This window comes from Mus musculus (genome assembly GCF_000001635.26).
Source record: "Mus musculus strain C57BL/6J chromosome 1 unlocalized genomic contig, GRCm38.p6 C57BL/6J MMCHR1_RANDOM_CTG2".
NCBI lineage: Eukaryota > Metazoa > Chordata > Mammalia > Rodentia > Muridae > Mus > Mus musculus.
In genome coordinates, this window is record NT_166281.1 from 21,243 (window position 1) to 33,656 (window position 12,414).

Here is a 12,414-nt window from a genome sequence, read left to right on the forward strand (position 1 = left end):
CTCCTCGAGTAATGGGGCTTGCTATGTAAGCCTGGCACACTGAATCTCATTCTAGGAGCCTGAATTCCACAAAACTCATCCTCTGCTCTCCATAATACTCATCCTCTGACCTACTTAGGCACCCTTTGGCCCATGAGTCCTTTCGTAACAGTGCGGGTTGCCTATGCATAGTTATGTCTGTATATGGGTGTTTTGTTTTCCTTGCATGTATAGCTGTGTACCATGATCATGCCTGGTGCTCCCGGAGGCTAGAAGAAGTCATTGGATCTCCTTGAGCTGGAGTTAAAAGATCATTTTGAGCCACCATGTGGATGCTGGGAATCAAAACCTGGGTCCTCTGGAAGAGCAGCCAGTGCTCCTTAACCTTTGAGCCGTCTGGGAAGACCCTGGATTTCTAGAAACAACCCTGATTCATAAGCTGGAGATTTTCAGTGTAGGGTGAGCAATATTCTCGAACACAGATTCTCAGCAGTGGTCCTCAGTGGTCAAACATTATATTTTTATAGGAGGGGGAAAAGATGAACAACACCACACACATAGTCCAGTCCATGCATGTCTATATATAAGTAGTCTTAAGCTATCATGAGAAGGTTGTGGTGAGAAAAGAAATATCCAAAGGGCTCTTTAGGGCAGTGGAAGTCTGGCTTAGAGCAGCCTGGCTGCTCTGACTGTGGGTCCCCGCTGGCTGCATCTTGAGACCCACAGTGCCCCATCCTTACCTTGTGTGGTTCTTCGTGCTGTGCTGGGCCTCTTTCTACCACTTGTTTTTGATGCCTCTTTGCTGATCTCTAAAAGAAAGAAGAAGAAAGAAACACTGTTCTTTGTCCGTGGACACTCCGTGAGGAGTCTCCCAACCCTCGAAGGGCCTCACATACTTCAGAGCTGAGGATTGCAGACTCCAAGTTGCCTCCTCTCCCGAGGGTGGGAAAGTGGAAAGTTCAGTATAGAAAGAACACTTCTGTCACGTCTCCAAATTACATAGTTGTCCCAAGAATATGTATGTGACTGTGTTGCTAGCTCACAATATAGTTCAACACTTTCCAAATGTCTGAGACATTATAAAGTCTTATATGAGTAGAAGACCTGTCCAAGATGGAGAGCCAGATGTGGAGGGTCACACGTTGAATCTGAGTACTTGGTAGGCAGAGGCAAGTGTATATTATCTTTCTGAATTTGAAGCCAGGCTGATTTACATAGTGAGTTTGAAGCCAGCTAGGGGTACATAACAAACAAACAAACAAACCAAACCACTGCATCAAAAAAAAACCTCAAAAAAGAAAGAAAGAAAGAAAGAAAGAAAGAAAGAAAGAAAGAAAGAAAGGAAGAAAGAAAGAAAGAAAGAAAGAAAGAAAGAAAGAAAGAAAGAAGATCAAAGAGATTGGACACAAAGAGATCTACCCGCCTTTGCCTCCTAAGTGCTGGGATTATAGGCACAGGCTAACACATGCAGCTGGCGAAACAGTTTATTTTAGCAGAGAACAAGAGTACCAGAGATAAGGATTCAGAGTCTAGCTGAGAGATGATGGGGCTGGTTAAGAGCATGCAGTGCCCTTGCAAAGGACTGGAGTTCCATGTGCAGCGAGATCCTCTCCCCATCCTCAGCCACAGCCACAGTCAGGTGCGTGATTTCAGACGCAGCTCTAAGCATCTACCTGTTTCTCACAGAGCCCGACATCACTGAGAACTGCAGGAGCTTGCATGGACACCCGTCTTCTAAGTTTGTTTTTGCTTCAGAAATAATTTTCTCTCACATGCTTCCTTGACCAAATTATTTCACTTTAAACAAAGATTTTTTTTAATTATGTTTTTTTAAACTATGAATAATGGAGAAACAGGTAGACATAAACAACACAGACATAGACCTTGGGAAGTTCTTAGTAATCTTTAAGATTGTTAAATCTAAAGGGTTGACACCCTCTGCCTTAGGTCTCAACTGAGGTGACCTGTAGCTGTTTCTTTATCAAAAACTCCTTGGCCATTCGTTGCCTCTCTTTGCCCCTCGCCTGTTCTCTCTGAAAATCTCTCTGCTAACACGGAGGTCATGTATCCCCCGACCCCTGCACCAGCTCTGAGAGATTTGCCCAGGCTGAGCCTTTCCAATGGCAGGTGCCACCCTCAGCCTTACCTTGTGAATTGGATGTCTGGGCACACCTCATCCTTGCTCTCAGTGTCTTGGTCACCTCCTTCACGTTCGTAGATGAGTCATCTTTCCACAAAGTCCTCCTGCTCACCGCCTTGAGCTTCTCTTGAACTCCATGTCCAGGTGAGGCCACTCCTGCTGAGACGACTCATGTGTGGTTGAAATGGAGGTTCCTGGAACACTCCTTCCTTCCTTCATAGGCTCCCCATCCCAGCCCCTATTCCAGGTGAATGTACCTCACTTTTGCTGTTTTCTCTTATGTCCACCATGCTTTCTCCCCCCACATCACCATAAGTTCCCACCCCAGGGAGCTCTTATAAGAATTAACCAGGTAGCTGGGCAGTGCTGGTGCACACATTTAATCCTGGCACTTGAGAGGCAGAGGCAGGCAGGTATCCGTGAGTTTTTGATTTCTTGAGGCCAGCCTGGTTTACAGAGCTAGTTCCAGGACATCCAAGGGCACACAAAGAAAAACCAAACCAAGCCAAAACCAAACCAACCAAACAAACAAAGATTTAACCAAATAAATAAATATGGAGGGATTCGGGATCAGGGCAGATTCTGATTCCTGTTTCTAAGACTTGTAAACCATGAGGCACAGGCCTGGGATTTTTCAGGCAGTGAGGAAGGGACTTCCATGTAGCACCCATGTTCAGACAGGCAACACCCGAAGGCCACTGGGCACCTCTAAAGCATCGCAGGGACATCCCTATGCCTGTCGTGAAGACAGCTTCTGGGCGAGGGGTGGCAGAGGCCCAGAGGCTCTGCAGTGGACAGGACTGGTGGATGGATGAGTGGCCTTCACTGAGGAGGGGAGGACACAGCACTTTTTCCTCTCGGGACTTTGGAAGCTGCCTCCCCAAGGACAGCTGCATCCACTGGCATGAGAACACCTTTCTGAAGCTTTTCTGGGGGCTTTTCCTCTGAACTGCCTCTCAGGGCTAGGACCCAGGCTCTTCTGCACCTTATCTCAAAGTAGCAAAGTTTATTTACTCTCCCTTTAGTTAGGAAGGATGGATACCATCCTAGTGTGTATAAATAAAGAGGAAACCTGACACTCTGCACCCTTCACCTTGGGCTGTGTAACCTCAGAACAGGATTCCAACATGTTCCAGTTCACCATTTACTCAGTGGCAAAACAGGTCTGGTGAAATTTAAAGCCAGTTCGCTGTGCTGACAAGAAATCTTGTGTGCCTGCCTATATAGTGAGTTCAGAACGAACTCCATCAGATCTACAGCCTTTGCTGAAGCCTCCTCCTGTAGCCCCTTGCTGGAGTCTCCTCCAGCATCCCCTTACCCATCATCTCATCTTGACGGGGCTTTTTTTTCTGCTGTCTTCTTTTGGAATTTGACCAGTTCGGATGTTTTTTTCTTCTTGCTAAGAAGAAAAGAAAACAAAGTCTTTTATAGTCACATAGAGCTGTCAGTCTTTTTTATTTAAAGAATTCAACTATGTTTTTGTCTGTTAATTGTGCCCTTGCACGTGTGTATATGTGGATGTTTTAACTCCGAGTTATCTCTCTGATCTCAACCCTAACCTTTTTAAATGATCAGCTGGGAAGGAAGAAGATATCAGAGTTTTGAACTAGAAGGAGCAAGCTTCAAGGACAAGTGTTAAAATGAGAATTCTTTGAATCAGTTCTTGGGAAATTAAGCTAGGGAACAGATAATGGTAGATCCTAAGGATGACTTCTGGGCATGAGAAACCAAGAATTTGTGAAGGGAAAACAAGAACCAGACATGAGGAGATAAAGACTTGAGCAGCTGGAGTATTGGATCATTTGCCTGCTATCCCAGCACTTGAAAGCATCCAGGACCATGGAAAGAACTGAGGTGGGAGAAAACGGACTTGGAAGGCTTCCAGGAAGCAATGGGGAAACCAATGGATGACAGTATCAGAAAGGTCACAGTGTTTTTATCATTATTATCATTATCATAATTATGACATTTATCAGTATGTGGAGGTTGGGCATATGTTCCATGGTACACATGGAGAGGCCAAGAAACAACTTGTGAGTTGGGTCTGTTCTTCCACCATATGGGTTTCAGGGATCAAATTCAGGTCACCAGGCTTGGTGGCAAGGACCTCGAGCTAGTGAGCCATTTGCCAGACCAATGACACATTTTAATTGACTGGTGACATCTCAGAGTAGAAGATGGGAGAGCGCCAAAGGCGAGGTGGGAATAGGTAGTCAGGTGGACATCCAACCTGCTTGCCACCATGAGGTTTAAGTGACAGATAATGGATGTTGCCTGCCTATGATTTACCAGGAAGCATTTTCCTTCTGGGGGAGGCTAGTGTACCAGTCACACCAAGCAGTTGTGGATGGGAGTTCAGTGAATTTGAGCAATGCTTGGTTCAATATGTCTAAGTGCCTTCTTGTTACCTATAATTTTTGCAAAGCCTTTGAGGAAGGCAGAGTGAGAAGAAAATGAGGAGATGCCATGTGATTGCAGACACACAATGGATGCTCGATTCATGGATGCTAGGATGTGCTACAGCTAGAAGAACAGGAAGCGTCACATGGGAAAGGATGTCTGTACCTTTCTTGTTTGCAGGTGTGCAGGGTACTTCCTGGGCCATTGCAAGGGCATTTGCTGCTGGAGAGTCATCTTTTACCACTAGCAAAAGAAACGGAATTCACATCAGAGGTGAGCATGGACCGAAGAGAAAATGCAGAGGAAAGTCAGCTGGAGAAATTGGATAGCAGGGAGAGAAGGCAGGGGTCTGCCAGCCCGTAGGGTTCCACCTAAATCTGACCCCCTTGTTATCATTTTTAAAGTGTGTGTTATGCCTGCATGTGTGTCTGTGCACCACATGTATGCTTGGCTCCTGCAAAGGCTAGAAGAGGGTATCAGATACCTTGTGATTAGAGTTACAGATGGTTGTGAGCTACCATATAGGTGGTAGGAATTGAACTCAGATCCTATGGAAGAACAGTCACTGCTCTTAGGCACTGAGCCACCTCTCCAGCCCTGACCATCTTGTTATTGTTACCTATGCACCTGCTAAGAGCAGATACATCACGGAATTTGGCTTGCTTTGATGCAATAAGTAAAACAGGGGCTTGAAATCATAACAGATACAAAGGTCCATCTCCTTAAAACTGTCTGTTTTGAAAGTTGTCTTAAATTCTGGCTTCTTTAGGGTTAGGTAACTGAGGTACATTGTAAACTGTCTACAGACTTTTGAAGTCATTCCTTTCTTTTTATATCATTTTATTATTTTTTATTTTTTTGTTTTTTTTTTTTAAATTTAAAAAAAATTTTTGGTTTTTCAAGACAGGGTTTCTCTGTGTAGCCCTGGCTGTCCTGGAACTCATTTTGTAGACCAGGCTGGCCTCGAACTCAGAAATCCCCCTGCTTCTGACTCCCGAGTGCTGGGATTAAAGGTGCGTGCCACCACGCCTGGCTTTCATATCACTTTAATATCATATATTTTAGTTTTCTGTACAATGTATAACTGACTAGCACTGAAGGACAATTCCCATAGTCAGGGTGAAGTCAAGGAAGGAGAACCACCCACATCAGCTACATTACCCACCACTGGGGACAGATGGGGCTTCTGTTTGCCTGTCTTGCATTTTATTGGGGCTGTTTGAGCATCACCTATTGCTGTGACTTCATCACAGCTGCAAGGTCACACAGTCCAGGCCTGCCTTGTCCTCTTCTCTCTTGAAGCTCACTACAGTCTCCTGTGGCTGAGGAGTCACCTCTGTTTGTTGACACCGTAATGATTTAGAGTCTAAGTCTAGCAGGTGTGAGGGGACTTTGTGATTTTATGATTGGTGGATCCATAAGTCTATCTTTCCAGTCCTGCTTCCTTGCCCTCTCCATAACTCTACCTCCCAAGCTTGGGTGAGGGGCAGGAAGCTAGGCTGAGATGGGAGCGAGATCCTCATAGCAAGAGGACTCAAATTCTTTTCTGTTTAGTAGGAAAGTGGAGATGAGCTTAAGCTATCCCAAGCAAGGTTGCTAAGAGTTAAGTCAGCCTTAACTAGCATCACCATGTATGGTGCCAGGGGAACCCAGAGGCCATGCTCCTGAGTCATCTTGCTTGTTAGTCTTGAATGTTAAGTTGTCTTTGACAACTGAAGGAGGAATGAAAGGGTTGGGTTACTGAACTGCCTGTCAGGGAGGAAAGTGGATGGTATACTCGCCCAGAAAAGGAGGTCACTAAGGCCAAAGGCAGATTACCTGACTCGGGTCCTGAGGGACTGTGGGGCATCTCTCGAGAGTCTTCCTTATCTTTTCTCGGGTGATCTCTGGAGGACACTGTGAAGAGGGAAGAAAAAGAATTGAGGCTTTCAGGTTGAGCAAGTAGGGGCCAGAGTGGTAAAGAGAACAGTGATTCTAACCAGTAAGGAAGTAAGGAAGGCAGGTGACCAGGAAAAGGTAGGATAGAGGCAGGACAGAATAGTTTAATAACAAGATCTCTTCTTCTTCTTCTTCTTCTTCTTCTTCTTCTTCTTCTTCTTCTTCTTCTTCTTCTTCTTCTTCTTCTTCTTCTTCTTCCTCTCCTCCTCCTCCACCTCCTCCTCTTCACTTGAAAATGTAGATAATGAAATCTCCTATTGACATCAGATTTCTGATTATGTTAAAGTTATTTGAATAGCAAATATCAGAGGAGTGGAGGAAAAGTTATTGAGTCCATACTCTTTTATTCCCAACTCTGGAACGCAATGTCAGTCTTCAGCAATGTCAGTAATACATCCTGCTATAGTTAACGTAACTAAACTTTATTTTTATAATGATGTTTTAGGGAAGGCAAGTGGCACAAGTCTGGAAGCTCAATTAGGTCCAACAGACATAAAGTTTTCACAATATTTTCTAATAATGTTAATAGCATATATATGTCTTAGAATCTGAGTCATCTAAAAATAAACAAAGGGGCTAGGGGTGTAGATCAGTGGTGGAGTGCTTATCTGGCAGGCAGTAGGCCTTGGGTTCTACTCTTGACATACTATGAAATAGAAAAGAATGAATAAGGTTGAGACTCAAAGGCTTCTGGAGCTAGGGAAGAATCATCAACTATAAGTTTGTAATAAGCTATGTGTCAACTAAGAACAGGAGAGAGAGAGAGAAGGAGAGAGAGAGAGAGAGAGAGAGAGAGAGAGAGAGAGAGAGAGAGAGAGAGAGAGAGAGAGAGAGAGAGATGCAGAGAAACAGAGACATAGAGAGAGGAACCTTGCATCTACCAAGGAAGTGATCTTCCACTGTGCTACACCCCAGACCCACACCAGTATTTTTGACTTTTGGTTTGCTCTGTGAGTCTAAGGACAGCCCTCTCTGCTTTTCTCCCCTTTTTTCTCCTGAGGTTGCAACCACAGCCTCTCATTTGGCATGTGCATAGTCTCCCTCCACAGCCCAGTCAGTGTTACTTTGCACAGGGCCAGCAGAAGGGCTGGGCATCCTTTGCAGGTCTTCTTTCTGACCATATCAGTTCTTAGAAGGGGGAACAAAATACCCAGGGAAGGAGTTACAGAGACAAAGTTCAGAGCAGAGACTGCCATACCTGGGGATCCATTCCATAAACAACCACCAAACCTAGACACTATTGCAGATGCCAACAAGAGCTTGCTGAAGGAGCCTGATATAGCTGTCTCCTGAGAGGCTCTGCCAGTGCCTGACTAATAAAGAGGTGGATGTACACAGTCATCTATTAGACGGAGCACAGGGTCCCCAATGAAGAAGCTAGAGAAAGTATCTAAGGAGCTGATGGGGTTTGCAGCCCCATAGGAGGAACAACAACATAAATTAACCAGTAGCCCCAGAGATCCCTGGGATTAAACCACCAATCAAAGAGTACACATGGCGGGATTCATGGCTCTAGCTGCATATGTAGGAGAGGATTGCCTAGTGGTCATCAATGGGAGGAGAGGCCCTTGGTCCTATGAAGGTTCTATGCCCCAGTATAGGGTAATGCCAGGACCAGGAAGCAGGAGTGGGTGGGTTGGGGAGCAGGGGGAGGGGGGAGAGGATAGGGGATTTTCGGAGGGGAAACTAGGAAAGGGGATAACATTTGAAATGTAAATAAAGAAAATATCTAATAAAAAAAATCGTTACTGGCAGCTGAAGGAGGAGGGAAAAACCATGGATTGTAGGAAAAAGAGTAAAATGTGTTTCTTTTCTATCCAGTTCTGTAGTCTAGATGCCGAATGTCTCCTCAAAGCTTAGGTTCCCAGGTGACACTACAGGGAGATGGGCTGATGTGAAGAGCTGGGTCCAAGAGGAGGTGTTAGGTCATTGGGAGCACCTCTAGAGGAGATTGTGGGGTCCAAGTCTCTTCTTTCTCCATTTTCAGAACACACGGTGAACAATTTTATTTTGTCACACATCCTGCGGTGATACAATCTTGCTACAGGCTCAAACTGTATCACAGGTCAGAGACCCCTAACTTCTTCTCATTGTAAGTTCATTATCATAGGCATTTTGTGACAGATAGAAATCTGACAAGTGACTGTGGAGTTACCTCTGAACTTCCCCTTCCTTCTCTGTCGGGAGCAACTTACAATGATGTCACAGGTGGTTTTAAGGTCATGTGAAATGATCATATAAAATGTCTGGGACACCCACAGTCACAAAGAGATAGACGTTGTATCCATTTCACCTCTCTCTTCTCCTCCTCCTTCTCCTCTTCTCCTTCTTCTTCCTCTCCTCCTCCTCCTCCTCCTCCTCCTCATTCTCTCTCTCTCTCTTCCCCACCCCCCATCTTTCTTTCTTTCATAGCAAGTCCCGACATTTCAGTTGCCCTACCTGCTCCTTGGAGATGGTCCCATACTTCATATTTTCAAAATGAGTGTTATGTGATGGCCCACTTCTGTAACACCAGCACTTTGAAAGAAGGCTGAGGCAGAAGGATTACATTTTAGGCCATTCTGTACTACAACGTGAGACTCTATCACAACTTACACCTGGTTCACTGAATAGCTGTATTAAAAACACCTGTGTCCTATAGAAATTCGAATCGTGGAAGCTGAGGTCAGAGTCAGCCAGGATGACGCTTCCAGCAGCTTTTGTGAGCAAGCGTGGTCTATGCCTTTACACAGGGAAAGCAGGCATTGGAATGCACAATCCACACTGGAAACAAACCCAGGCTTTTACTGTAGCACCACTGCACATGTGACAAGGATTGGAGAAACCACATTACCGTTTCTGAAGCTTCTGAAAATTGCCACCAGGCTGGGGTATTCCCGGAGGTTGACCTTGCTGAACAACGTCAGCAGCACTGACGGGTGGAAAGTCTGCTCCAGACTGGTGAGAATATTGTGCACCACTTTGGACAGAGGGACCAGATTTTGACAGGCTTCCAGAGATTCCTTCAAAGAGTGGAGCAGAGGGTTAGTTTGAATGAGTAGTCACTGAGCGGAGAGCTCTCTATCTGTGGTTTTCTATATTGTAAGAAAGTTACTTTGGGGGCTGCTGAGGATGGCTAAGTGGGTGCAGGCGTTGGCCGTCAAGCTTGATCTGAGTCTGATCCCTGTGATCTGGAGGGTGGAAGGAGAGCACAGATTCTACAGGGTGTCATTCAGCCTCCACCTGCACACCATGGCACATGCGCACCTCGCTCCCAAATAAATACAGTACTTAAAAATATATAAAAGTCAGGCTTGGTGACACACGCCTTTAATTCCAGCATTCAGGAGACAGGCAGTCAGATTGCTAATGTTTTCTAGTTGAGGGCAACCTGATCTACAAAGTGAGTTCCAGGACAGCCAGGGCTGCACAGAGAAATCTTGTCTCAAACAGAACAGAACAGAACAAAACCCCCAAATTTAAGAAATCTTCTTTTTTAATTTAAGAGGAATTTTAGTATAAAATATAGAGTTAAATCTTTAGGAAAGAAGTCATTGAAAGAGAGAACTGGCTGCAAAATTCTTCCAGTGTCTGCTATTCCTGGTTAGCTAGTCCTTGGGTGCCCAGATGGATCCGGTGATGGGACAGCTGATACCCTCCCCAGGTGGAGCCCTGTTCAGGCGGTGTTGCTGTCCAGGTGGGACCTTGCCCAGGTGGGGCCCTGCCCAGTTGGGAGTACTGCCCAGGTGGGAGTACTGCCCAGGTAGGGTCCTGCTCCAGTGGAGGAGGAGGGCATCCATCCCTGAAAAGACAGTCAGTAAATAGCCAGTTGCAACTGAGAACAGTCTCATAAAGGAAAGCACGGTTGTTGGAAGGAAAACGTGAGTCTCAGTGAGTGAGTGGGCTGTGGACTGATGAAGGAGCTGGAGCTGTGTCAGACTTGGAAAAGGCTGCTGCAATTTTCTTTGTAGAGGAATTTTAATCCAGCAACAGGGCTGCTTTGGCAAGTGATCATCATATCCAAAGACCTTCTAGGTCTGTGTGATCTGGCTGGAATACAGACACACCTCTAATCCCAGGAGTCAGAGGCAAGCAGATCTCTGAGTTGAAGGCCAGCTTGGGACAGAGAAAGTTGCTTGTAAAGAAAAGCTTAGGTCCAGGCTTGGCAGTACTTGCTTTATTCCTAGCACTCAGGAGACAGAGTCATTCAGGTCTCTGAGTTCAGTCAGTCAGTTGAGTGCAGTGCAGTGGAGCTGAGTCAGGGAGTTGGGGTCAGTGCAGTGAGTGCAGTGCAGACTATTAATCTAAGAACTCCAAGAGCTTCCAGCCACCAGAAGCTAAACAGAGGCAAGAAACAGATCCATCTTTGAACTTACAGCACCTACAATATACCCTATCACTAATACAGCCTCAAGACACCCTTTCTCCCAACCTCCCTTCCTGCAATAATGATCATGGTCAAGTTGGGCCTTCCATGTTCTAGAAACCCTGATGGGTTGTGGTCAGAGATCTCAATACTGAAACATACTTAATGAGGACTAGACAGCTTTGTGGAGGGTCCACAGCCTCACCTTGTACATTCTCTCAGTGATGAAGGATTTGTCCCGGAGCGCTTCGAAGAAGGGGAATGGCTTGTTGATGGCATAGGTGATGTTCACCTTCATGTATATGAAATGCTGGAGAAGAGCCTTTTCCAAGGCTTTGGTCAGAGTGAACATCCTATAAAAAGAGGCAGGCTGAGAAGACAGGCAAAAGTTCTCAGGAGGATGGGGAGTGGCTCTCTGCATAAAATGGATTCTCAAAGGTAGACACCCTAGTCTTCAAGCATCCCTTAGCTGTCTACAGAGCAAAGTCTTGCTAAAAGATCCATTGGTAGAGGAGATAAAGGCAGTGCCCAGAAACCACAGAGGCTGAGAAGGACAGACAATAGCATATAACCATCCTGAAAGGGATTTTAAAACATAAAGTGGGTTTTTAAAACATCTCTTCTTCACTGAGTATGTCCTATGTCCAGCTTTTGTTCCAAGGATTTCATAGGTAGTAACTTACTGGAGTTCACAAAGCATTGCAAGGTGGTCACTGTCATCACAACTACCTAACTGTGGTGAGCTCTAATGCAGACAGGGGTGAGGTAAGCGATCCTCATGCTAGATTATACAATCTGGAGGGGGCTGAGTACTAATCAAATCTTGACATTCTAGATGCTGGTTTACAGTTGAGAAAGTGCTTGGCCACAGCCAGAGTGTGTGTATAGAGAAAGTTGAATATATATGAGCTGGCTTAGAACAGATCACCTGCAGTGTAGCAGAGCACGATCTCATACCAATGCTCATGAGAAAGAGACCACCCAACATGCAGAGCTAGAAAGCTGGTAATATTTAGACACTGAAAAATCACTCACAACACTTTGACGCAAGCAGACAACACATGAATAAAATCAGGAAGGATATGAAAAATAGGATTGGTCAAAGTCAATGCTTGGTTTTATGACCCCATTTCATTCTTCAGGATGGACCTGGGTCTTCTTATGGAATGTTTCTAAAAATCGACTGCTTCCGGATCATGAGAAAATAACCAGCGAGAGTAAGACAGAAAACTTCCAGGTGGCAAACTGTTGTAAGAAGGCAGGCCCTAGTAAACCTTTTGATCACAGAGGGGGCGCTTTTGTTGTTGATTGGCAGTAGTGGGGATTTAGTCCAGGACCTGTGCATCTTAGGCAAGTGCCCTATCCCTGAGCTGCATCCCAGCTAGCAACACAGTTCTGTTTATTTGTTTATTTGTTTGCTAATCTTAAACACAAAGAAGGCAAGGGTCCCCCTTTCCTCTTTTTAAAACAGAATATTAAATATTAAAGAGTATTTCCAAAGAGTATTTCCAGGAATTTAATTCCAGCATCACATTGAGTAGACTTTTCCGTCCCTTTTTTCTTCTTTCCCAATCTCTTCAACTTAGCAAAAAAAAATGTTGAGGAGAAAACA

The 12,414-nt window shown here is 45.1% G+C and overlaps 1 protein-coding gene across 1 annotated transcript; it reads right to left on the reverse strand.

The window, feature by feature from the left end:
* Positions 1-267: 267 nt before the first annotated feature.
* Positions 268-11,637, reverse strand: LOC677525 (sp110 nuclear body protein-like). Its single transcript, XM_030251632.1, has 7 exons — positions 11,008-11,637; positions 9,291-9,459; positions 6,338-6,685; positions 4,685-4,762; positions 3,438-3,518; positions 2,126-2,275; positions 268-788 (listed from the first exon to the last, which is right to left on the reverse strand). Exons 1-7 carry the CDS (start codon positions 11,221-11,223, stop codon positions 646-648), a joined length of 1,185 nt encoding a protein of 394 aa, XP_030107492.1. The 5' UTR covers positions 11,224-11,637; the 3' UTR covers positions 268-645.
* Positions 11,638-12,414: the final 777 nt, after the last annotated feature.